Genomic DNA, 24,825 nt, shown 5'->3' with positions numbered 1-24,825 from the left:
AATTACCAAAATGAGCACCTTATTAGTGAAAAATAAAATAAAATCTAACATAATTTCTTAAAAGAGATATTAATTTCAATAATCATAGAGTTTATTGGACCACTTAGATTAGAAGTCTGCATTTAGATCTTGATAATATTCTCAGACTAAAGCGATATAAATGCCTGAAAGATTCATTGAAAGGTGTAAAGAGTAAAAAGAGTTGCAAATTTGAAGTAGCAAATTGAACCGGTCTACACTTTGAAGTAGCAAATTGAACTGGTCTACACAGAGATAATTAGACCTATCAGAGTATACGTTTGCCAAGTGCAAGCATATGTATTATCTTATCAGAATTGATGACCAGGACCATTTGTTTGAACTGTATAATACCAATAAACTAAAAAAATAAAATGGCCTCTATTAATTAAGAAATAGGAGTAATCAAGGAACCTGTTGTTTTCGCTGATTTGTTCATAGTGCTGGATACCATATTGTTTTTCAAGCACTTCCACCACAATAATTATTCACATATATACAGTAGAAGAGAAAGCACTAGAAGAGAAGGCGGTGCATAAGAGCAATCCTAGTGGTCACTAAGATAGATAAACAAATATGTCTTCACATACTATCTTTGGCATTGTTGTTGTGTTCACATATATATTTGTGTTTTCTCAGTACGTGATTAAACCCATTCTAAATAAACCCCATGAAAACAACAAAACTCAAAACCCCAATCTAAATAAACCAAAAAGTTGAATTTTCAAAAACTAAAAACCCCATTATAAACAACAATATTTACTTCAAGAGCAAGCTTGAATATTCGAAAATTCCTTAATTGTTAGGTAGGTTTTGAACGAAATTGGGTTAAAACATTAAATGAGTTTTGAGTGTGATGATGTCGGAGATGAATTTGAGAGAAAGAGTGGGCGACCTCTAAGTTTGAGAAAAGAGCGAAATGGGGAGACCGAGAGAGAGAAAAAATCGAGAAACACTATAAGTTTTGTTAAGTAAGGAAATTACAATTTTGCCTATGTGACGGACACAAATGTGACACCAAATCACTATTTCTGGTACCCCATATTTTTCTACAGTAAGATATGCCCAAGACAAACTTTGGTCAATGGAACAGTTGACTTCACCTGCTAATCTACGCATCAGGCGCAAATTAGAAAACCCGAAACCCTAAAAAAAAACGTATTTTATAACGCATTCACTGATCCACTCTCTCTATATAAACCCCAAATTTAAAGCACACTCTCCCATGACCCATCTCACACTCTCCCCCCAAAAAGGCGCGAAAATAAAAAGGACCACACTTTACTCTCTCATCTCAAATTAGGGTTTCTTTTATTTCCTTCTTCTCCTGTTTCAATGTCAAACATTATAGTTGACCAAGACCAACAATGGTTACTCAATTGCTTAACTGCAACACTTGACCCAAATCACGAGGTCCGCTCCTTCGCTGAAGCTTCTTTATCTCAAGCTTGTTTACAACCAGGTTTGTTCTTTCTTTTTTTTCCTAAAAAAAATCATTTCTTTATTCAATTTTGAATGATAACATTTTGTTTTTTGCTTAGGTTTTGGATGTGCGTTGACGAGAGTTGCTGTGAATAAAGAAGTTCAATTTGGGTTACGGCAAATATCCTTTTTTAAATTATATATATATGTATATATGTTTTTTTTTGCAAGTTTGGATTTTTGTTGGATTTTGTTTCCTTAATGTTGTTGTTTGTGAAAACTTAGCTGCAGTTATTTTGAAGCAGTTTATTAAAGAGCATTGGCAGGAAGATGGGGAGAATTTCGAGCACCCTGTTGTAACTAGCGAAGAAAAGGTCATTTCTGTCTTTGGAACTCTGAAATGAACCACATGATTTGACTTGATTGTTTATATAGTACTTGATAGGTAGAAATATAAAGGGACTGAGTATACATGTTAATGAAAGAATATAGCATTAATAGGGGATTTAAATCTCTTACGTGTGTCTTTTTACACCATACTATGTATGGACTGGTTTGGCTATTTTCTATGTTTCTCATTGTCATTTACCATGATATGGTTTCTTAACTCTTGAAATTTGATGGATTTGTATCAGCTTTTTGCAACACACCTTAGTACATTTGACTGTATCACTTAATGTTACTGCTACATTTTCAGGCGGTTATATGTAACCTTCTTCTCTTGTCTTTGGATGATCCTCATGCGAAAATCCGCACAGCTATTGCTATGGCTGTGGCATCCATCGCACAGTATGATTGGCCAGAGGATTGGCAAGAATTGTTACCTTTTCTGTTGAAGATGATTGCCTGTCATACTAGCATGAGTGGAGGTAAAATCTGAAATTCAAGGGGGCACAAGTTATTTACTTCAGAGATGTTCCACCAAAAAATTTCAAGCAATAATTGCTACATTTTTCATTAACAAAGACAAAAATCACTATTTTTTTGGTATATGAACAAAACCAAAATAAAAAGAAAAAAAAAACATTTTTATAATTTTGTATGCTGCTTTGAAGGAGAAGAGTTTTTCCTCTTATATGCTATTACACAAAGGTGGTACTAATAAAGAGAAACATTAGTAAGTTATCAATCACTTTACGACAAAAAATTGGGGGGGTGGGGGTGGTGTGGGGGTGTTTGTGTATCTTGCCACACTGCCACAGTATGTTTTGCTTGATTTCGAATGCTCTCTAAATTACCATGAAAAATCCAAAAGGAATATCATTCAAGACTTGGGCTCAAAACAACCATGTTCTTATATTACGCTTCTTTTGTGTTAGGCTTATTTTGGGAACTTGTCGTTACATTACCTTGTAAAATTGATTGGAGGCTTCCAAATGAGAGAGACATTCTATTATTGATGAACCTCACTGCCATTTTATGGGGTGTTAGACAACTTTAAAATAGCATAACTTTGCACTTTACAGACCCACTAATGCAAGTTGTATAACAAAAATGTGTGCAAGTTGTATAACAAAAATGTGATTAATTTGCTCAGTTTTTGTGTTAAACAAGTTTAGCTACAGAGGTAATAAATATTGGTTTATTCATTCAGTGTGTGGAGCTGTAAAATGCTTGAATCTTCTCTGTGATGATCTGGACGATATATCAGTGCCAGGATTAGTACCTGTTTTGTTCCCATGCTTGCATACAATTATATCTTCTCCCCAGGTTAGTCTATTGTCGGAGAGTTTTTTCACATTTATAATAAGCAGCATAATATTTCCATATTTTATACAGGGTTAAAACTTCAGCATATAAGATGGGTGTACAATGAAAAACAAGAAGGCCTTATTCCAATCCTTTAAGCTATAAAATGAATCTTTGACCTTTTCCCTCTTCTAGTGTTCCGAGGAAGCTTTCTTGTGTGTAAATAAGATCTCACTAACTCTAAATGGCTTTACTAATGGTTGTGCATCTCGTGGAGTGTTCCTGAGTGGACTAATGACATCAAATTTGATGTTTGTCCACATTAATTAGAGAAATGTATTAATTGCTAGAAGAATTTTCTTTATCATTATGTAAAACAATAGGTGTGCACACCGCTTGTTAAGAAAGAGAGTGAGCATTTACCAGTTTGTAATAGATATTTTCTTGAGTTGGTTGAACAAAGCCACAGATCCATATACGGATGCCACTTCCCTGTTGTGTTACTCGACTTGTAATTTTTGTTAATACACGCCGTACTTGTGCTCTTCATTTATTTTTGATGTTGGACACCTTGGAGTGATGTTAATTACTTTTTTCCCAATGGCGGGAGCTCCTAACATTCAAACAACATTGTTTCGCAAGCCTTTGATGAAAATCTTTTCTCGCAAGTTTAGATGGAAATGACACTTGAACATAGGGCAGGGAGCTGGTCGGATTCGAGGTATATCCGAAATCGAACCTGAATTCTAATGTGGTCCCATATTCCATTCCCTATTTGAAATTGAACCTGATATCGGGTTTGTCGGGTTGAAGTCAAATCAGTCTTCGTTCCATCTCCACAAAACCCCCAAACTTTTGTTTTTAAATCACAAACACCCCAAACTGTGTAACCATATAAATCTACATCTTCATCTAAAAAAAAGTTCGGAAGCAATTTCCAATCCATATCTTGATTCAATCAGTATAGGAAGAGCAGAGAAAGAGAAGAAAAATTTGAAAAAACTAAGACACCAATTTGTAGAGGAAGTGATTCAGAGGTGGACATATTGCTGGATTTCATTACAGACCAGAGACATGTTAAGTAATTAGAAGTTAAGAAATCAAGGAACAGCAGTCAATCACCTCCATAGCTTCAATCGCCTCCATAGCTTCAAATGAAGAAGATTTTCTAATGAATAAAGACACGTATACACCCTTTAGTGTTAAAGCTTCTTTTTTCCTCTATTATCCTTGACAATATCTAAAATTCCTTCAATAGGTGATCAGATCTAACTGGGTTAAGTCGGATATTGGGTGAACTGACCCGTTCCCTGCTCTACTTGAACATAAGCTATGAACTTTCTCCACTCTTCTTATAAGAGTCTGAGACTACTCGAACTCCAGAAGTCAGTGAAGTGGCATTTCAACTTATTTACTTATATTGCATAGCACGAAAACAGAAAAAGCTGGATTAGATGTATTTTGTTTTACATCTATCTTACCTGTGTCCACTTTTTAATTCCCTGTTTGTGCAGATATATGATAAAAGCTTACGCACAAAAGCTTTTTCAATAATGCACTCTTGCACATCCATGCTAGGAGTAATGAGCCATGATACAAGGTATTATGGATGTCAATCTTAATCCTTTATTTTTTCTCCAATTGAGATTTTTTCATGGAGCTGTGAGTTATGATAAAAAGGAGTTAACCACACCCCCCCCTCTCCCTGAAACAGGCTGAAACGAGTTCACTGATTATACCAATGCTCAAGTCATGCACAGAACAAATTGCAATGGTTTTAGAAGGTCCAGTGCAGCTTGGAGATGCTGAAGATTGGAGCATCAAGATGGAGGTAGATACAATTCAAAATTTGTTAGACGCCTCTCACCGTCTTGTGAATATATTTCCTCTCAAAGTCTGACATTTCTTGGCTTTTGCACAATCAGGTATTAAAGTGTTTGATGCAGTTCGTTCAGAACTTTCCAAATCATATTGAAGCAGAGTTTTCTGGCACGCTCACTCACTCAACAAGATTAAACTTCATATATGTTTCTATTTTGTTAATGTTTTTATCAGCTTCTCGTGGTTTCTTTTCTTCGTTTTTTCACCGGAGAATCTCAAGGTGGTACTTTATGTTGATACAGTTATTGAAGCACCTTTGTGGCAGACATTTGTTACATCTCTGAAAGTTTATGAGATTTCGTCAATCCAAGGTACCAATGATCCCTATTCTGGAAATTATGATTCTGAAGGTGAAGAGAAAAGTCTTGAGGCGTTTATCATCCAGGTATAAAGAATGGAAGTAGTTTGTTGATGGAATCATTTCGTGCAATATAATCTATTTTCTCTTGTGGTCAATTTTAGTATGGTTAATTTTGTTTTACCCTACTTAATAAACAACTGTTGGAAGCTGTAAAGTCCTGTGCATATTCTTGAGTTTACCATTTACCTTGATGCAATATTAAAAAGTCCATAAATATCAACAACGGCAAAACAAAAAAGAAAAGAAAAAAACAAGAAAAAAAACCCAGGGATTAACGCATTATTTGTGATGGAGGGAGTTGAACAGTTTGTGTTTACTGCTTAGACAAAACTTGGTAATTTGGGGATACTTGGTTCTGTAACTTGTTTGGAATAAATTATGTGTTCATGTTTGTATTCCTAGCTTAGGTTTGTGCTGGTAATATCTTTTACTAAATGTGTTTTACACATGTAAGGATTTTGATTGTAGATTTGGCTTACATAAAGCAATAAAGCATAGATCCTTGAGGATACTAGGTCTTATATGTTTGACATGAATGTCTTCCAATCACCCATTATGACAAGTGTTAAGAAAAAGTTGAATCATGAAAAAAGTTGTATTATGAATATTATGTCAATTTGTTTCTCTTTTTACAAGTGAGACGCGAATACATTTTTCCATTTAAAACCTGGCTTATGCTTCATATACTTTCAGGTTGACGCCTTACTCACATAAGTAAACTATTCCGATCAGTAATAGGGTCAGGTCTAGCAGGCCTGGTAGTTGAGAGGCAAGGCATTAGGTTTCCCAAGTGGTGCCTTGGGCCACCTCAGCGATGACTTTGACAGCATTTGCAACTATTTCACCAAAATATGGTGCTTTGTCCACCTTGAGTACTGCAGAACCTTACCCTCCTTGGGGTGCCTCAGCCCCACCTTTGACAACATTCAGCAGTGTATCCATGTACAGATATGTCCACCAACAGAGATATAGGAGTGGGAACCATTGGAGAGAAAAACATATATGTTCAATTTACTCGAGTCAGGACAGTGGAACTATGATCTCTCCGTCAATTTCTTATGGAACTTTAATAGACTTAATTTGATTAGTTGAAATCTTTCGTTGCACTCATTTGCAGCATGAACAGCTCTGTATTTCGTCAAATCTATTAGAGGAACGAAATTTATCCCCTCCAAATTTGTTTGGACCCACTGATTATAGAGGAATCCGAAGTGTTATTGGAGTGAGGGGAACTACATTCTAAATTTCTTAAGCTAAACTTCGGAAAATCCGAAAAATAGTTACTTCTTGTCGTCTCACTCAAAACCCGAGTTAAAACTAGGATATTGAAAGTTCTGCATAATATAATGTCTTTTCACATGTGGACATTGATGATGAAACTGCATCATCTGCATGGAAACCATGATGATCAGAGCTGATATTAACACAATTAATAAGAAGTACAAAGGAAGAGCAATTAAAAAAGAAGATTAGTTAGGTTGGTATGTGGAACTCGCCTTCTACATTTTTATTTATATCTCACAATCAGTAAGAGGGGAATAACAAAAGAAAAAGAAAAAAGAAAGAGGGTGTGGCATATGAACTATAATTCTACCGTCCCGATTACTATCATTTGGACCCTACATCAAACTTTTAGTATTAATGTCATAATGTAATACATGTAATTTCTTGATTGTCATTCGTATTTGGATCACAAGAAATGGTTTCATTTCCTTCTGGTTTGTTTTATATCTAACATTTTTTGTGGTAAGTGAGCTGGAGTTAAGTTGGCGACCATATGGTTTTTGTCAAGTTTGTCAACCATTTGATCAAGTTGCTTGTGTCTTAGTGCAATCTGAACAATTTCAGTGATTTATTTCCTTTTGTATTTTGTAGTTATTTGAATTCTTATTGACCCTGGTGGGTAGCTCAAGATTTGTGAAGGTATAGTGCAAGAGATTGCTCCCGAGTCAAGTTGTAATTTGTTTCCTGTTTATGTGCATTGTAATACATAGAATTGATAAATGTTCATTGCAGGTGATCACAAAGAATGTCAAAGAGCTAATTTATTATATTATCGCTTTTATGCAGATGACAGAACAACAGGTGATTCTTTATTTTATTCTTACCTTCATTTACTTTAATTTCATTTGGAATGGATATTCTCTGTATCATTGCCTGATTGTATATGTGCTGATTTCTTATTACATTTCCACTCTTCATGCTGTCCGTATTTTACACATCAGTGATAGGGGTAGGAAGTCCAACTGCATGAGGCACATTATATAGTCAGAGTTAATTAATTACATAATCGCTTTTATGCAGATGACAGAACAATAGGTGCTTCTTTATTGTATTCTTACCTTCATTTACTTTAACTTCATTTGGAATGGATCTTCTCTGTATTCATTGCCAGATTTCATATGTGCTGATTTCTTATTACATTTCCACTCTTCATGCTGTGACCAAAGAAGTCCTTATTTTACACGTTAGTAATAGTGGTAGGAAGTCCAACAGCATGAGGCACAGTATATAGTATGTAGTTAGTGATTTAAAGATCTTAATCTGTCCAACATACGTGAAAGTTGGGAGGGCATTGGTGCTCCCTGTTGGCTGCATGGTAAAGATAGATAGAAATGGAAGGCTTTCCCTAGCGGCTTATGAATTCTTGGAAAAAGGAGTAATCCAATAGATCAATGAATAATAGAGTCAAGGGTCCGACGTGCCTACCTACACATTAGCTTCCAAGGTCAGGAAACCATGCCGCAAGCATCATTGTACAGTGTTTGCAGTATTCTGTTAAATTATCTCTGAAATAGTTGTGAGACTTGATAGAGTCTCTTAACTTGGGGCTATTTGCAAGAATGGAGTGTTTCTTCCAAGTCTCTGTATTACGCTCTTTGTTCCCATCTTCCAGTTTCAATTCGTGCGAGCCCTATGTCTAATTTTTGTAGAACTTACTTTTGAAGCTCTAAGATCCCTTGTTAAGTGTCTCTCTTATTGTGTAGCGGTGCACAAACTAAAATTGTCACCACATATACCTAAATCAGAAGAAGGAAAATTATCACAACATTTTCCCTTTTCTTATTCCAACCATGTTCTGTAGCATTATGTAAGTCTTGGAATTCTGTTTCACTTAATTGTCAATCAATCTTCAATTCTTATATCCTTCATTTTGTCAGTGTTTTTTTTTCCTAGATTTTTGTAATTAACAATTCACATACTTACATATTAGGTTCACATGTGGTCTTCCGATGCTAACCAGTACGTTGCTGATGAAGATGATGGTACCTACAACTGCCGTGCTTCAGGTAAGCAACTTTGAAGTTGATGAACTTGTTTTAAAGAAGACAAAAGTGAGGGTTACCAAATAGTCTTGCGCAAGGTCTGTTTGTTACTATTTCCTTCCCAAATAAACCATGCTGTTTTCCTTCCTTCATTGCATGAGGAAGTTCTTGTCTGTTACTTGTTAGACCTTGTTCGACTGATTTTGTGTTGTACCTTCTTACTTTAAAGTGTATCCATATCATGCAAATACTTCAAAATTCAAATTAGTGTGATGTTGTACTCATAACTCCTTAAGTTATCACTTGCTGTAAAAACTTTAAGATTCAAATGGACAGTACATAAGTACAAAAAATGACAAATTATTCCCTTTATTTAACTAATCAACTGCAATGGAAAGTTGTGATTTTGATTCTAGTCATTCTACCCTACCTTTGGCATCTAAGTATCTGGTCATGTGAAGTTAATAGCTTCTTTTCTTGTCACTGGATGTTATGTTGTAAAGGCAAGATTTTTTGGTACAATATTTTTATGTTGCTCTTTACCTGTTTCTTACAACAGTTCTCATAAGATGGAAGCTAGCCGAAATATTGCTTGCCCGCACTCTTTTGCAGGTCCAACTAGCAAAGTTGGTAAAATCTTTGGGTGATGATACCAGAAGTTTGGGGATCGAACCCTGCCAGCATCAATGAGTTACTGATCTCATATAAAACAGGCTTGCCAATAAAAAAAGAATGAAATATATTCTGCCAATTTATTAGACAACAAATTAGTGATTATACATCTAGATGAAGAAGTGGGATACAATCCAACAAGAATGGTAGGTATGTGCAGATTTCTATCAGCCCATGTTCTAGTAAAGGTCGTACCGTCTTTCTCTGTGTGCCGGAAGGAAAGAATGTTACAGGCTGGAATTTTTTTGCAACTTTCCTTAAAGGATTTGCGGAAGGTTCTACAGTGGCCTTACACCCCAGGCAGGGGTCGGAAAATGTGAATCCAACAAGGGAAGAAAGTCTCAAACTGCGAAACAATGGTGAACAGGAGATACCAAGGAGGACTGGCTCATATCTTCATGCTTTGCTCGATGGGGGAGGTGAACAAGTTCTTGAAAGAGAGAATAGTAGATTGGAGGGTGAGGTTGAGGTGGGAGGAGATGAGACAGAAGGGAGGAGTAAGGGAAACAACCAGGAGGGTGGGGAAGACGAAGAACCAATCATAGCTGAAGTGCAGGTGAGGGTGGTTAGTGACGATCCAGGTTGGGAGAGTGTGATAGAGAAAATCAACTTCTGCAAGGAGATGATGTTGAAAGAGAAAGGAAGAGGGTCTGATTGGCCAAAAGAGGTGGTGTTCAATGACGATCCATTGTTGGTCTTGATGGTCAGTCAGTGGATACGGAAAACATACCAGCTGCTGTTATAGGTAGGGAAGAAGTAAGACAACACAGATCTGATGAAAGAGGGGAGGTTGGTGGTAATGATAGGGCTTTACAATCTTCTTCAAGCAGTAGTAGCAGTCCATTGGGTACTGCTGCAGCGGTGGTCGGAGAGTTTTCTTTGGTGGAGGAGACTCAGTCACGTGCAGGACACTTTAATTTGAATTTGCCAACAGCTGGAAGTCCTGCACGTGAAGGAATCACGGGAATACTTAATATCTGTGAAGGTGGGCCTGATATGCAAGTTGGACCGAACCGCTTGGTGAATCATGTATGTGGGCTGGGATTTACAAATGGGCCTATACTGGAAACTGGAATTGTTGCCCAATGCGATGGAACAGATCAGGAGGTGGCCCATGAAGGTAATTTAAATCCAGCAGACTCATCTGTGAGTAACGGGCTTAACTTGAGAGATCCAAAGGGCCCAAGTCAGGAACATGTTGGTCCTGTTCATTCTCATTCTTTTTCTCGTTCTAACGCCAACTTTAAGTCACTTCACCCTTCAGGTCATGTACTCAACTGTAACTTAGCGGGGTTTAGAAGCGGACTCCAGAGAAGGAACCAAGTGAGCTTGTCGGAGTTATCGTCTATAGGAGAAGGAGGTAAGAAATTGCAATCTGATCGAAAAGAAAATGGGTTAGAGAAAGGGTATGCAGAGAAATCTATCATGGAGAAATTGGATCAGCTGTTACTGCAGTGCCAAAATCAGAGAATAGCAAGACTTGAGGGAATCACAAAAATTTCGATATAGGTATAAGAGAGAAAGAAGAAGGAAAAACTTAATGAATGTTCTGGACAATTATGGTGGAGATAATCATCCTGCGACAGTTGGGTTTGTTGAGGTCAGGCAGAGAAGTTCAGAGGAGTCACGTAGGAGGGATTCTCTATGTGAAGAAGTAAGTAAAGAGGGGAACTCAGAGGCTGGTTTGACAGCAAACCGAACCCATATGGGGGAGTTTGGTGCAGGAACTCAGGAAGGCGTTAATGAGGGGCATATTCCAGGAGCAATACCTACAACTGAAACGCTAGTTCAGGCTGCCATACAGATATCTGCTCTAGTTGGTGGCAAGCACAGTGGTGATGCCGGGTGTAGGAACCAAGGGGTTTCTAGTCGCATTTTGTCAAAAGGTTTGGGAGTTACTGGTGAGTGTGTTATTGATGAGGGAGAGGGGGTGCAAAATAGGGAAGTTGGTGACCACAATCCTCCTGTTGAATGTGAAGGGATGGTGAATGATTTCAATGAAAAAGACGTAGAAGGTGAGAGGGTGAGGGAACAAAGAGAAAACTTTTTATCTTTTGGTGAAAGATAGGGTGTACGGGTTGAGGAGAGGAGAGAGAAGATCATTCAACTCATGGAGAATGGGGAGGAAGAAAGAAGGGCCGCCGAGAACATTGAGGGGGATCCTTGAGAGGCCTATAATGACCTTTCTTCGGATTCGGGATATGAAGACTCGGTTGATTATGAGTATTCGGAAGAGGAGGTTGACAAAGACATGGGGAGAGCTCATTCCTCATGTTAAAGCCGGTTATTCTTTCTTGGAATGTTAATGGGGTAGGAGGAAAGGAGAAAAGAAGATGGATTAGGAGGATGAGGAGAAAGTGGAGAGTAAATTTTCTTATGATACAAGAATCTAAATGGGATAGTATGAGTTTACATAGAGCAAGACAACTATGGGGAAGTGGTCGTGGTTGCATGGGTGGCACCTTATTATTCAGCGTGTCCCGTGTCGTGTCGTACCAACACCGACACCGACGCGACACAGATTCGCATTCAAATCTATTTTCAGTTTCAAAGAAAAAAAAAAGAAGATTAAGAAAGAAGGAAGATTAAGAAAGAAGGAAGAAAGCGAGTAGGCTGACCTGAATTCCTGAGTGGTGGTGTATTGATGTGGTCGGCTGTGACCATCTTCTTCTATGGCCGGCGGCTGCAACCCAGATCTAAGATCTAGGGTTTGTTTCTTTTAATAAGAGGGATGTGGGCTTGGGCTATTTTGCTTCTTTTTTCCATAGATACTTAGATAGGATTAATTGGGGCTTTTAATAAGCAATGTGGACTTGGGCTTTTTTGGAATGGTTATATTCAAGATCTAAACTTAACAAAAACTGTTTTAAATGGCTAAAAAAATATATATATATATATATTTAAAATAATTTATGTTTCAATAAAATATAATATTAAATTAAAATATTAGCCGTGTCCCTGTGTTGATTTTTAGACCTCGCCATGTCTAAACCGGCCGGCATTGCAGTGTCCAAACCCGACACTTTCGTGCTGCGCCCATGCAACACGGGGAGCTGAATATGGGCTTGGCTTTCGTGGCCTTCTTTGGGAAGGACGGGAAGGTCCGGAGGTATGATTTCTTTATGGGATAAGGAAGTGGTGGAGGTGAGTGAGGTCTTGGAAGGAGCTTTCTCTCTTACCGTTCGTTGTAGATGAGGAGTGGACCAACCTTGGTCTATGATTTCTAACATTTATGGGCCGGTGGATTACGGGTTCAAAGATGACTTTTGGATGGAATTGGAGGATGTAAGAGCTTGGAACGGGGATATGTGGTGTCTTGGGGGTGATTTTAATGCAACTAGATTTGTTTGGCAAAGAAGGGGGGTTAGCGGAGAAGATAGGTTTATGAGGGAGTTTTCTTCTTTTGTCAATAGGAATTATCTTGTTGATATTCCTATGGGTGGTGGTTTATTCACTTTCTCGAGGGGTGAGGGTAATCCTTCATTGAGTCGCATTGATAGGTTTATTGTGAGTTTGGAGTGGGAGGAGCTGTTTCCAAAAGAGTCTTTGCATGCATTACCGAAACCTATTTCGGATCATTGTCCAATTTTATTAGATTGTGAGGAGAAAGTAGGAGGGCCTAGACCTTTCAAATTTGAGATGATGTGGTTCAAAGATGATGCTCTCATTCCTTTGATGGAAGGTTGGTGGGCGTCTTTCCATTTCAATGGGAATGCGGGGTTTGTGTTTTGGAAAAAGTTGAATAGTTTGAAAGTAAACCTCAAGACATGGAACAAGGAGACTTTTGGTAGGGTGGATATTAGAATAGGCTTGAAATTGGAGGAAGTGGCCGAGTTGGACCGTAAGGAGGAAGGGGGTACACTAACTAGAGAGGAAGTGGCAAGAAGAAAAGAAATAAAAAATGTACTTAATACACTTACTTTGATGGAGGAAGTGTCTTGGAGACAAAAATCAAGGGTGGTGGAGGTGAGAGGAAGGGGAGAAAAATACTAAGTATTTTCATAAAATGGCAAGGACTAGAGGAAGAATTAACAATCTCTCAAAACTTAGGATTGGGGGTGTGCTAGAGGAGGATAAGGAAGTCATTACAAATCATGTGGTGGAATTCTATGAGAAAATTTATAAAGAACCTCATCAATGGCGGCCTAGAGTGGAAGGGATTAACCTTGATAGCATTTCGCTAGAAGACAAAGAAAGATTGGAGTCTCCAATTCTTGAACAAGAGGTGAAAAATGCGGTGGATATGCTTGGTGGGGATAAAGCACCGGGCCCGGATGGGTTTCCTATTGCATTTTTCAAGAGGTGTTGACATTTTTTAAAGGAGGATGTAATGAAGGTGGTAGAAGAGTTTCATGGAGATAACTACCTAGATTGGCGCCTTAATACAACTTTTATTACACTAATCCCGAAGAAAGGAGCGGAGGAGTTGAAAGACTATAGACCTATTAGTCTTCTTGGATCTTTGTACAAAATCATCACTAAAGTTCTTGCTACAAGGTTGAAAGCGGTTATGGGAGGTATTATTTCAAGCTTCCAAAATGCATTTGTTAGAAAAAGACAAATACTTGATTGTTCTTTGGTTGCAAATGAGATAATTGATTCGAAAGAATAATTGAGTGGTGGAGGTATGGTTCTCAAGGTGGACATCATGAAAGCTTATGACCATGTGTTGTGGAATTTTTGGATTTTGTTATGGAGAAGATGGGGTTTGGAGCTAGGTGGAGAAGAATGGATTCATGTATGCATTTCTATGGCGCGGTTTTCCACCCACATCAATGGAGTTCCACATGGATTCTTCCGGAGTTCTAGAGGATTGAGACAAGGTGATCATCTATCACCTTTCCTTTTTATCATGGTTACCGAGGTACTTAGTAAAATGACAAGTATGTTGGTGGAAGGGAGAATCATTGATGGTTTTAGAGCTTCAAGTAGAATGGAGTCGATATCCATCTCACACGTCCAATTTGCGGATGATACAATGTTTTTCACAAGTGCGACGATGGATAATGCATATGCACTTAAACACTTACTTGGGTGGTTTGAGTTGGCCTCCGGGTTTAGAATCAACTTGTCAAAGTCGAGGATCTATGGAGTGGGGGTGGTGGAAAGGTTGGGCGATATTGCTAGTGTGTTGGGTTGTGAGGTGGATGTCTTTCCTACACTCTATTTGGGCTTTCTGTTGGGAGCTAGAAGCAAGTCCAAGGATATTTGGGCCAAGATAATTGATAGGGTGGAAAGTAGATTGGCGGGATGGAAAACAAAGTGTCTTTCTATTGGGGGAAGATGTACCTTGGTGAACTCTACTTTATCTACCATCCCAAATTATTATCTTTCTTTGTTTCCGATTCCTAAAAATGTCGCTAGGCACTTAGTGAAGTTATCTAGGAGATTCATATGGGGAGGGGAGGAAGGGAAGAATAAAATACACATGGTTAAATGGGATAGGCTTTGTCTATCAAAGGAAGAAGGAGGGTTGGGGTACAAACACATCTTGCTCATGAACAAAACTTTACTAGCAAAATGGAGTTGGAGATATGGTGAGGAGGAAGAACATCTATGGCGAAGAGTGGTGGTGGATAAGTATGGAGAGGGGGTTAATAAATGGTCGTTGAAGGTACCTAGAAATCCTTTTGGGAGGACTCTTTGGAGGAGCATTGCAAGCGTATGGGACAAGTTTAAGAAAGGTGTGATTTTTCTACTCGAACCGGGAGACCATTTCATTTTGGGATGATGTATGGGTGGGGAAACCACACTTAGGGAGCAATTTGATGACATTTATAGCTTTCAGTGTAATAAGAAAGCCTTGATATCGGATTATTTGGAGAGAAGTAATCAAGGGGTGGTGTGGAACGTGTCACTTCAAAGAGGCCTTAATGATTGGGAGATAGAAAACTTTGAGACCTTCTTAGAGTCCATTTACCATGAGAGGAGTAGATTTGGAGAAGTTGACTCAAGGAAGTGGATTTGGGAGGAGAAAGATGGGTTTACCGTAAAATCCTTTTACTTGAACTTGGCAACGAAGTTTACTTTTGCAACATCTCAACACAACGGAGAGGATCCTTAATTTCCCACATAAAAGGATTTGGAAGATGTCTATCCCGCTCAAAGTGGCATTCTTTTGTGGGCTCACTTACTTGGGAAGAATCAAAAGCGGTTGATAATCTTAATCGAAGGGGTATGAACCTCCCAACCCTTTGTTCACTTTGCAAAAGGGTGAATGAAAGTATTGATCACCTTCTTCTCAATTGTCCACTTGGCGATGTTTGGAAGGATTTCTTCTTCTCACTCAATAGGCCTTGGGATCCGCCATTAAATGTTAGAGAAGCCTTAGTGAAGAATTTGATTATGGCTCTTTGTCTAACAAGTCCAAGTGGCTTGCGGATCATCTTCCTAGTGCTATTATGTGGACTTTATGGAAAGAAAGAAATATGAGGATCTTTGAGCACAAGGAGAAAGAGATACATAAGATAGTGGAAGAAGTCAAAGAATTGTTGTTCGAGTGGGCTAGTGTGTGTCCAAGCTTCCGGGGAGTGGGTTATGACAATTTTCTATGTGATTGGGATACTCTTGTAACTTAAGTGTACAAGTAGGTATGATCGAGTAGCTACTTGCTACCTAAGATCGATATGTAATTTGTAATGTGTAACCTTTGGATCTATAATAAATAAAATTGAGTTTTACCGATCAAAAAAAAAAAAGAAAAAGATGAAGAAGTTAATATTTACCACTTTAAAGCAGTGAACTTACTTTTTTTAGTTTATATGATTCTTTTTAAGCGTGCTTTTAGGTACTCATTAATATTTAGTGCAGATTGTCATTGATGTCACTTGGTCTGTTGAAATAGATTTTAATGTCATATAAAATCGACTTAGTTTTTATGCACGTACAATGTGTCCAACATTAATGATTTTACTTTAAACTTTTAAAGGGTTGCTTTCGTCGTATATGTTTTTTTTCCCTTCTCTCTTGTGCTTGTGCCTGTGCCTGTGCCTGGTGGCATTCTTTCTATAAAAGACATTAGTTTCAGGGGACATTCTACTGGAAATTCTTCACAGTTCCTAGCTTGCCTTATAAGTGAAATTGCTTTCAGGGGCTCTTTTACTGGAAGAGCTTGTCAATTCATGTGGAGAAGGAATTAATGCCATATTAGAAGCAGCTCAGAGGCGATTTGCTGAGTCTCAACTTGAAAAAGCTGCTGGTTCTGTATTCTGGTGGAGGGTGAGTGAACACAAATTTTCAATAACTATGACACTCAAACGTTGTCTCTTATGAGCAATTGAAAGATGTTTTACTTTGGGTCATCTTTTGCAATACTAAAAGTACGTAAATGTTCATACTTATTTGCATCTTCTCCTTTCAATTCGTTAACTATAAAATCTTTTATGCAGCTTCGGGAAGCAGTCATTTTTTCTCTGTCTTCTCTATCTGAATCGTTGGCTGAAGTACGCACTTTTTTTTTATTATATCTTAGTAGTTTCAATTTCTAGATTTACTTTGCATGCTTTATGCTAAATATTATTTTATGTGCGTAGGATACCTCTTTCTTCAGCTTTTGAGAACTTAATATAGTATATCTACATTTTGGTAATAAAAAAGAACGGTATTACCTGAGTCTTACTCATATCTTCAACGCCTAGAGTTGTGATTTAGGACCCAAATAATGTAACAGTAAAATTGTATTGTTGTTAATGGAGAGAAAAGAGAAAAAGTGGATACAGCCTTATTACTTTCGGCTTTGTTTCACTTCAGTATATTTATGAAAATAAGAGTTTACGATAATAGAATCTTCCTAAAACATTCGGGAGATGTCCTCTTAGAACGCTCACAGTAACATTTGGTAGGTCTATTTTGAATGGAGACTCGGATCAATAGTGATTTAGTCTTGGTCATTTGTGTGAAGATCTCAGGATCATCTAGATCTGATTTTGGAAATCTCATGGAGCAAATACTGACTGAAGACATTGGAACAGGTTGCTATTACTTCTCATCAATTGGCACTTTAGGATATTTGTAGAATTTGAGTTGACTGGGTGATATGTCCTCTGTGCAGGGGTACACGAATATCCATTTCTTCATGCACGGGCATTATCAGCAGTTGCTAGCTTTTCATCTCTGGTAACATTAGCACTTCTCTTGAATGTTATAGTTGGAATATTAAAGGTTGTAATTGTTTTTTGCGGTATTCTGCAGATCAGTCAGAGAGTTCTTGATCAGTTTCTATATGCTGCTATGAAAACAATCAGTTTGGATGTGTAAATAATACATCTATCTTCATATGGTTCATTTTTGCATCCAAATAAGAAATAGATTTCTGATGAGAGAAAAATATGTATTTAACAGGCCTGCACCAGTAAAGGTAGGTGCCTGTCGGGCACTTTCCAGTCTCCTACCAGAAGCAGACAAAGGAATTCTGCAGCCTCATATTATGAATCTGTTTTCGTCACTGATGGATCTTCTCAAGCATGTAATATATCTCTCATATCTCTCAGCTACCTCATCTCTCTCTTCCTTCCCCTCCCCCTCCCCTCTCTTCTATATCTGTATTCTTGAAATGAAATTAAGCGGTTACATTATTTGTTCCTCTAGGCATCTGATGAAACCCTACACTTGATACTTGAAACACTGCAAGCTGCTGTGAAGGCAGGTCTGCACCTCTGAAGTTTCCTGCCCTTATACTTACCTTTTCAGGAGTAGCTTATTGTATATTCTTCTGGAATTGTTGCAAAACTTTGTTTCTTGACTTATAATTTGGTTTATTGAAGGTGATGATGCAATTGTAACGATAGAGCCCATCATATCTCCTATGATGTTGAACATGTGGGCGTCCCATGTTTCGGATCCCTTCATAAGTATTGATGCTGTTGAGGTTTTGGAGGTAACACTTGTGAAATGTGTTGGAATCCTTACTTAAGTGATGTGTGCTTGTGTGAGACAGACGTGTGTTCTCAGTGCCCTAGACAGTATAGGATATTGGACAGGTTGATCCATCTTACTTATTAAGTCTAGTGACACTCCAAGACGGTTTTGACAAGTGGGTCTTAACTTCAATTGACATTGCTTTGGCAACTTTTTATAAAGATAAAGAAGCTGGAACTCATTCTTATGAGGAAGACATGGCTTCTTTAGTTATAAAAGGTAGTGTGTTACATAAAAAGAACTTTGAAAATGCCAGATGGCCAAGATTTTGGTTGTTAAAGATGACTAAGAGAGATAGGAAGTATTACGTGTTGCCACACAGCATAAAACTTGGTCAGGTGATGCAAAAGGAACACGGGAGGATTTAATTTATGTTAACAGTAATTTGTAACCCTACAGCAGAGAAGTGCGTTACTCAAAAGCTTGTGATGTTCTGATATGGAGTGGAAGCCCGCTACACTTGGGTTCAGAGGACGGACCCTTGAGAACTAATCCTTCTCTTGGGCACCAGGTCTAAAAAAAAATTACTATAACAATCCTCAGTGTAGTGTCCTTTGAAAACATAGTGTGGTGGAACTTGTGATTGGCGCGTCCGCGCATGTGCTATATTGTCTTGTTTGGTTGTCCTGTGCCCTCCTTGTGTGAAAGATGAATTTCCTTCATTTGTCCTTTGTCTATATAGGGCACCTGGAACTATCTTTAGGTTCCCTTCTTTGGTCATTTCAAAGTATGTGTCTTTATCAAATGAAAAGTGAATGGAGAGTAGGTATGCTGAATAGTTTTCAAATCTGTCACAGAAGAGGAAAGAATTTGAGGTTTGAGGCTGTACTTTTAAGAAAGATGCATGGTACTTGTGAGCTGCCTCTTTTTAGCTTGTTAATTGCAGTGATAAACTTTTGTTTTCTTTATGTTAGGCAATAAGAAATGCTCCTGGATGCATATGGCCTCTCATTTCACGAGTTTTACCTTCTATTGGACCTATACTAGAGAAAGTAAGTTTCACAAGAGTTCCTCAAAGTTACTTTGCATTAAGAGTTGTTTTTAACTTTTAACTTTGTGCATCAGCCTCAGCAGCAGCCTGATGGATTAGTTGCTGGCTCATTGGATCTTATAACTATGCTATTGAAGGTAAGTATCACTGATGATGATTCTCCTGTAATGTTTAGTGTTTTGCCTTTGAATTTCCAAACACTTCAATAGTGACTTAACTACTTAAACTGATGTTTGCTGGTGATAGCACATTGCAGAATGCTCCTGTTGACGTGGTGAAAGCAGTATTTGGCGTTTGTTTCCGTCCTCTAATACAAATTATCCTTGAAAGTAAGGATGATGGCGAGATGCAGGTATAGTGGCTTTGAAAGTGGTCCATGTCTTCTCTTTGTTTGCTAAAGTTGCTTATGTCCAGTTGGATGAGCCATTCTTATATGTGTGCTAACATTTGGCTGTGGTATGTACTTTGTATTACACCCAGAATGCAACTGAATGTTTGGCTGTGTTTGTCTCTGGGGGAAAGCAAGAAATGCTTGCTTGGGGTGCTGATTCAGGGTCTACAATGAGAAGCCTACTTGATGCAGCTTCTAGGTACTTTCATTATTCAATGGTTCATAATCTTTCTTTTGTATCCTTCAGAGATTTTCCATGTGCAAGAAGTGCCGTGGATGTTGTATTATTGTTTAACAGTGCTTCCCTCGAAAGTAAGTTTCCTAGTTGATGAAAGAGCAATATCTATCTCAAGAGAGCGGGGCTCACACGGCCAAAAACAATGTAAAATGACATAAAATAAAAAAGGAAGTGTAACAAACTAAGAATTAGTAGCTAAGGGGTGCCAACCCTAGTTGGGATTCTTAGCTATTAGGTAAAGAACCCCTACCCCTCTCTTCTTACTTTTCACTATTGCATAGAAGTATACAACTATTGATGAAATTTGCATTTACTGATTTACTAGCAAAAGAAACAGTGATTATGAATTACGACCTTCATTGCTCTAGAGGATATATCACATATTATTTTCCTTGTGGTTATATAGATATATTGTGCTGTTAATTAATCATAGTCTCTTGAGTTTGAGCTGTCTGCCGAACTACAGATATTCATGTATTAAGCTCCTTGTGACTAATCTGGATTACTTTTGTGGTATACCCCACATGCAGGCTTTTGGATCCTGAACTGGAAAGCTCGGGATCACTCTTTGTTGGTAGCTACATTCTACAACTTATTGTACACATGCCCCTACAAATGGCACAACATATCCAAGATCTTGTTGCTGCTCTTGTTAGACGCATGCTGTCTTGTCAAACAGAAGGATTGAGAAGTTCGCTGCTACTTATTATTGCTAGATTGGTAATTTTGTTCTCTGTGATTTCTTTTCTTTTCTGTTTGTCTGAACGTCGACATATTGCTGATGTTCTTTTAATATCTCGATAACTCTTTTCCCCAGTTTCATCTACCAAAGGCATTGAACTTCAATGAAAATAGACTTTTCTACAATGAATTTAAGCGTACATCATTGTTTAACATTAAATCTGAAGACGATACCAGGTTCTTTTAATATCTTGATTGCTCTTTTGCTTAGTTTCATTTACCAAATGCATTGGTATTAAGTGAATATAGGCCTCCTGTAACAATTGAGCATCTTATATTTGGTGAATATGATCTCAACATGGTGGTCATCCTCACCGAAACTAAATGGAAGATAATTCCATCAGGCAATTCTGGACTGTGATGCATCTTCATTATTCTTGCTCTAGACACTGCCATTAGCTGTCCCAAGTTGCAACCTGCAACTTCAGTTTCAAATGTTGAAACACCCGAGAAGAATTGCCTGGTAGAGTGTTTCTACTGACTAGTTTCCTAGTTTAGTTCTCTTTTTTGTTGCTAGCTTTGACATTTTCTAGCATGAGTAAGATACCGCACGTTAAACTCTTAATAACTTATCTCTCTATATAAATTTGCTTTTGGAAAATGGTATTTGTGGATCATTTATGCGTTGATTTCCAATCTGCAGGTCCATATGAGTGCCCCAAATGTTGAACAATTCATTGATTTGTTGATCAGACTGCCAGCTGAAGGATATGAGAATTCCCTTGCTTTCATAATGTCAGAATGGACTAAGCAACAGGGTAAGTTGAACTCAAAAAGATTTTATTTCAGCAGTTCTGCTACAGTGCTACTACTACTACCTTAGTGCCCAGATAGATTTATACCGGATGTGTTAGTTAATTGCATTGATTTACTATCAAATTTCACTGCAGAAGTTTCCTGCACTGCCCCATGTCTTTTTGGTATAACCACATTTGAATGTGAAGAGTGCCTTAGCCTAAAGGAAGTTCAGAAGAAAACTAGAATGGTAATGAGAGTCAACAATAAAAATAAGTGCTTCAAGCCTTTGACCCTTCAAGTCGTTGCTATTTGTCTTGAAATAGGATAAAGAGATTTGAATTATCGATGATGTGGTTCGGTATATGTAGAAAGAAATATAGTGGAATTACCAGTAATTAAGTGATATTTATGGAGAAGTACTTAATACGAACTTGGATTTGTTTTGCGCACCTTATGCCTTGCCAAAGGAGCAAGAAGGGGAGGGCACAAAAAGGTGTCGACCTAGTTTGGATGTCTTAGTACTTATAAAAACTTCTACTCATCCGTAGTACTTGGTTGTGCAGAAATATGCTTCATTATCGATAGAATTTTATTTTCTACGCTCAAGAAACTTTTGGGTGAACTACAAGATCATAAAAGCATTGCTTTATTAATATCTGGTGCTTGCATGAAGTAAGCTGTGTTTTTCAAATGAGTTGTTATTGGAAACAGTGAATATGTTCATAACCTTCTGAATATTTCCGCATAACTAGATAGCAGACATTGCTTATGGTTCTAAAAAAGTAACATCAAGTTCGTTGTAATTTTTTGAAGTTGTTACTTGTTATGTACTGTGTCAGTGCTGTGATTTACATTTTAGCTGTTAGTACATAATAACCTTGAGAGATAATCAGAATCTATTAGGCCGTGTTTGCAATAAATCATCCAAACTTTTATGAGATCTATTACACCCTTAACTATTTGGAATTTCTGATTATGTAACTTAAAGAGTCCTGTACATATATGCCTCTCAACTCCTTCGAAGGTATATATTGTATAAATTTGGTGATTTGTATGAAAAATCAGGTAACTGGTATCAAGGCTTTTTGATCCACCGATAGTTTACCCCTGGTTTTCCTACTTATTACCTTGACCTGAAATTTTCAAGTATATATTTTGGGAAATCTGGGGTATGATATATCTGTAGATCAAACTTTGGGCCTGCCTTGCTTACCTCTATCATGTTAGGAATTTTAAACTTCTAATTTATAAATATCTAGTTCATCCAAATAAAAGTCATTGTGGTATGTAGTTGATCTTTTAAATTCGTTTAGCAGAAGTTACAGAAGCAGCCATATATGTTTGATATTCATGTCTGAGTAATGTATTTCAAAATGTTACTTGGGTGCAGGGGAAATTCAAGGATCATACCAGATTAAAGTTACTACTACTGCTTTGGCCATACTGCTCTCTACAAGGCATGCCGAATTGGCTAAAATTCATGTTCGTGGCTATCTCATTAGGGTATGCATTTGATGCTAAGTATGGGAATACAAAAAAAAAAACTTAGATATATATTAGTAGAAAAAAAATATTGGTAGAAAAATAAAAAGAACAAGAGAGTTACTAAAATAAGCATCTTACCACTTCCATCATTATAGTCCACTGCAGGGATAACTACGCTGCTTCAAAAGCTAAGCTAGCTCCCACCAGTGGACAGTGATACCACTTCCGACAAAGGTACGCCTTGTTCATGTTTCTTCCCACCTCTTTTTTCAAAAAGAGAAAACCTTCCCTTATTTTTATTTTTGGTATATTTCTTTTCCACAAATCTGACAAATTTATATCTGTTTGGAACTAGTTAACATAGTTTTTCTTTTTAATGTATGGTGATGCCTTTTCCATAGTGAGTAATGTTTTTCAAGTGACATCGGTATTACAGATCATGACATTGTTGGCTGATATGTTAATTGAGATAAAAGAGCAAGTTTTGGTTGGTGAAGATGAGGTAGTCTTTGAGGTTATCCTTCGCTCTATTTGTGCTCGAAATTTTAAACGTTTGTCAATCTATGTATATTCTGTTTGTCATCGATGCAGGATAGTGACTGGGAAGAAGTTCAAGGTGGAGATGGGGACGCTGACAAAGCTCTCTTATATTCAGCTGGTGCTCCTTATGGAAAGCCTACAAATGAGCATCTTGATGCAATGGCAAAAGTCTTCAACGAGGTATCTGATTCTCTTCTTTTTAGCTAAGAAAATAATTTACTGAGACAGTACATTATATATATATATATATATATATATATATATATATATATATAGTACTAATAATAATACCAACAACAACAACAATAATAATAATATTGCTTCACAGCTTTACAGTTTTCTAATTAAATATATATAATGAAATCTCTCGATGCTTTACAGTTTTAGCATGAAGCATTTATATATGTAGCTACCATTTGCGTTTTCCTACATAATTTGGTTCTAGATGCATATTCTCGTTTTGGCTTGTTATTGAGAACATTCTATCTTTTGTATAAACGTGAAGAACCAAGATGATAGTTATGAGGACGATCTCCTACAAAGAGCCGACCCGCTTAACGAGGTTTGCTGTCATTCCTAGTATCAGCTAGCAAACCTGAAATTCTTTCTTTTTCAGCTGTATTAAGATTCTCTTTACACTTATCTCGCAGATTAATCTGGCAAACTATATTGGTGACTTTGTTACGAAGTTCTCTGCTGTGGACAGAACTCTATTTAATAATCTTTGCAAGGTATCACCCCTGGTGTCCCTACACTTTTTGTTAATAATTCATTTTGCGTACCTGGTTAGCTTCAAAATGGTTTACCTTGTGTTTTTGTTCTTTTGAAACCACAGAATCTGACACCGGCTCAGCAGAGTGCAATACACACAGTCCTTCAATGAAAAAGTGATACTGATCTTCATTATTATTATTATTTTTTCTTATTTATGGTTCATCTTTATGAGTTGATGAGGCTGTATATATTTTAATTCCGAGGGTTTTGATTTAATCCGGCTTGCCTGTAAAAGTATTTACTGTGTAATCATAATTTTTTCGAATCAATTGAAAGTATTCATTGGTTAATATTTCCATTCTTATCAATCTATTCAATTCAAGGTTGACATTAAATGGCCTTCAAGCTAGGATCCTTAGAAATCGATTATGGCTCTGCGAGGACTGGTGATTATAACCCCTTTGCAACGTGTGTGGTTGCTTAGCTAATTTCATGTAGAGGAAGTGAGAATACTTAATAAATGTTTGCTAGCTTGTGTAGTTGTATACTTGTATGCAACAAGGATGAGGAACACGTGTTCTGAATGTGGGGATGGACAAGGTCTTCTAATTTGAAGCTGCTCCAAACCTGTCCGCAGGCTTGTTTGAAGAGAGGAACATTAAAGATTAGGTGACAATTGAATCTGGAATGTAGTTTGTGGCAATTTTATTACGTTCTACGTCATCATAAATAAACGCTACATTATTTGGTAGCCCACAACAC

General features: G+C 37.4%; 1 protein-coding gene across 1 annotated transcript; it reads left to right on the top strand.

Moving 5' to 3' along the window:
* Positions 1 to 1,221: 1,221 nt before the first annotated feature.
* LOC147479867 (ARM repeat superfamily protein) lies at positions 1,222 to 24,392 on the top strand. Its single transcript, XM_086581144.1, is given in 35 exon segments — positions 1,222 to 1,480; positions 1,560 to 1,621; positions 1,722 to 1,814; positions 2,138 to 2,309; positions 3,035 to 3,150; positions 4,644 to 4,722; positions 4,836 to 4,960; positions 5,055 to 5,118; positions 5,253 to 5,395; positions 7,247 to 7,294; positions 7,388 to 7,456; positions 8,586 to 8,661; positions 16,400 to 16,527; positions 16,698 to 16,751; positions 17,210 to 17,279; positions 17,360 to 17,424; positions 17,500 to 17,561; positions 17,650 to 17,773; positions 17,896 to 17,953; positions 18,072 to 18,184; positions 19,140 to 19,217; positions 19,291 to 19,353; positions 19,473 to 19,568; positions 19,697 to 19,806; positions 20,376 to 20,565; positions 21,230 to 21,344; positions 22,715 to 22,827; positions 22,965 to 22,985; positions 22,988 to 23,009; positions 23,012 to 23,043; positions 23,246 to 23,311; positions 23,401 to 23,529; positions 23,855 to 23,911; positions 24,000 to 24,080; positions 24,185 to 24,392. Coding segments are annotated over 35 exon segments (3,069 nt in total). The 5' UTR covers positions 1,222 to 1,353; the 3' UTR covers positions 24,233 to 24,392.
* The last annotated feature ends 433 nt before the right edge of the window (positions 24,393 to 24,825 follow it).

This window comes from Coptis chinensis, chromosome 8 (genome assembly GCF_015680905.1).
Source record: "Coptis chinensis isolate HL-2020 chromosome 8, ASM1568090v1, whole genome shotgun sequence".
NCBI classification, from domain to species: Eukaryota; Viridiplantae; Streptophyta; class Magnoliopsida; order Ranunculales; family Ranunculaceae; genus Coptis; species Coptis chinensis.
This window is presented reverse-complemented; position numbering and strand designations above follow the sequence as displayed.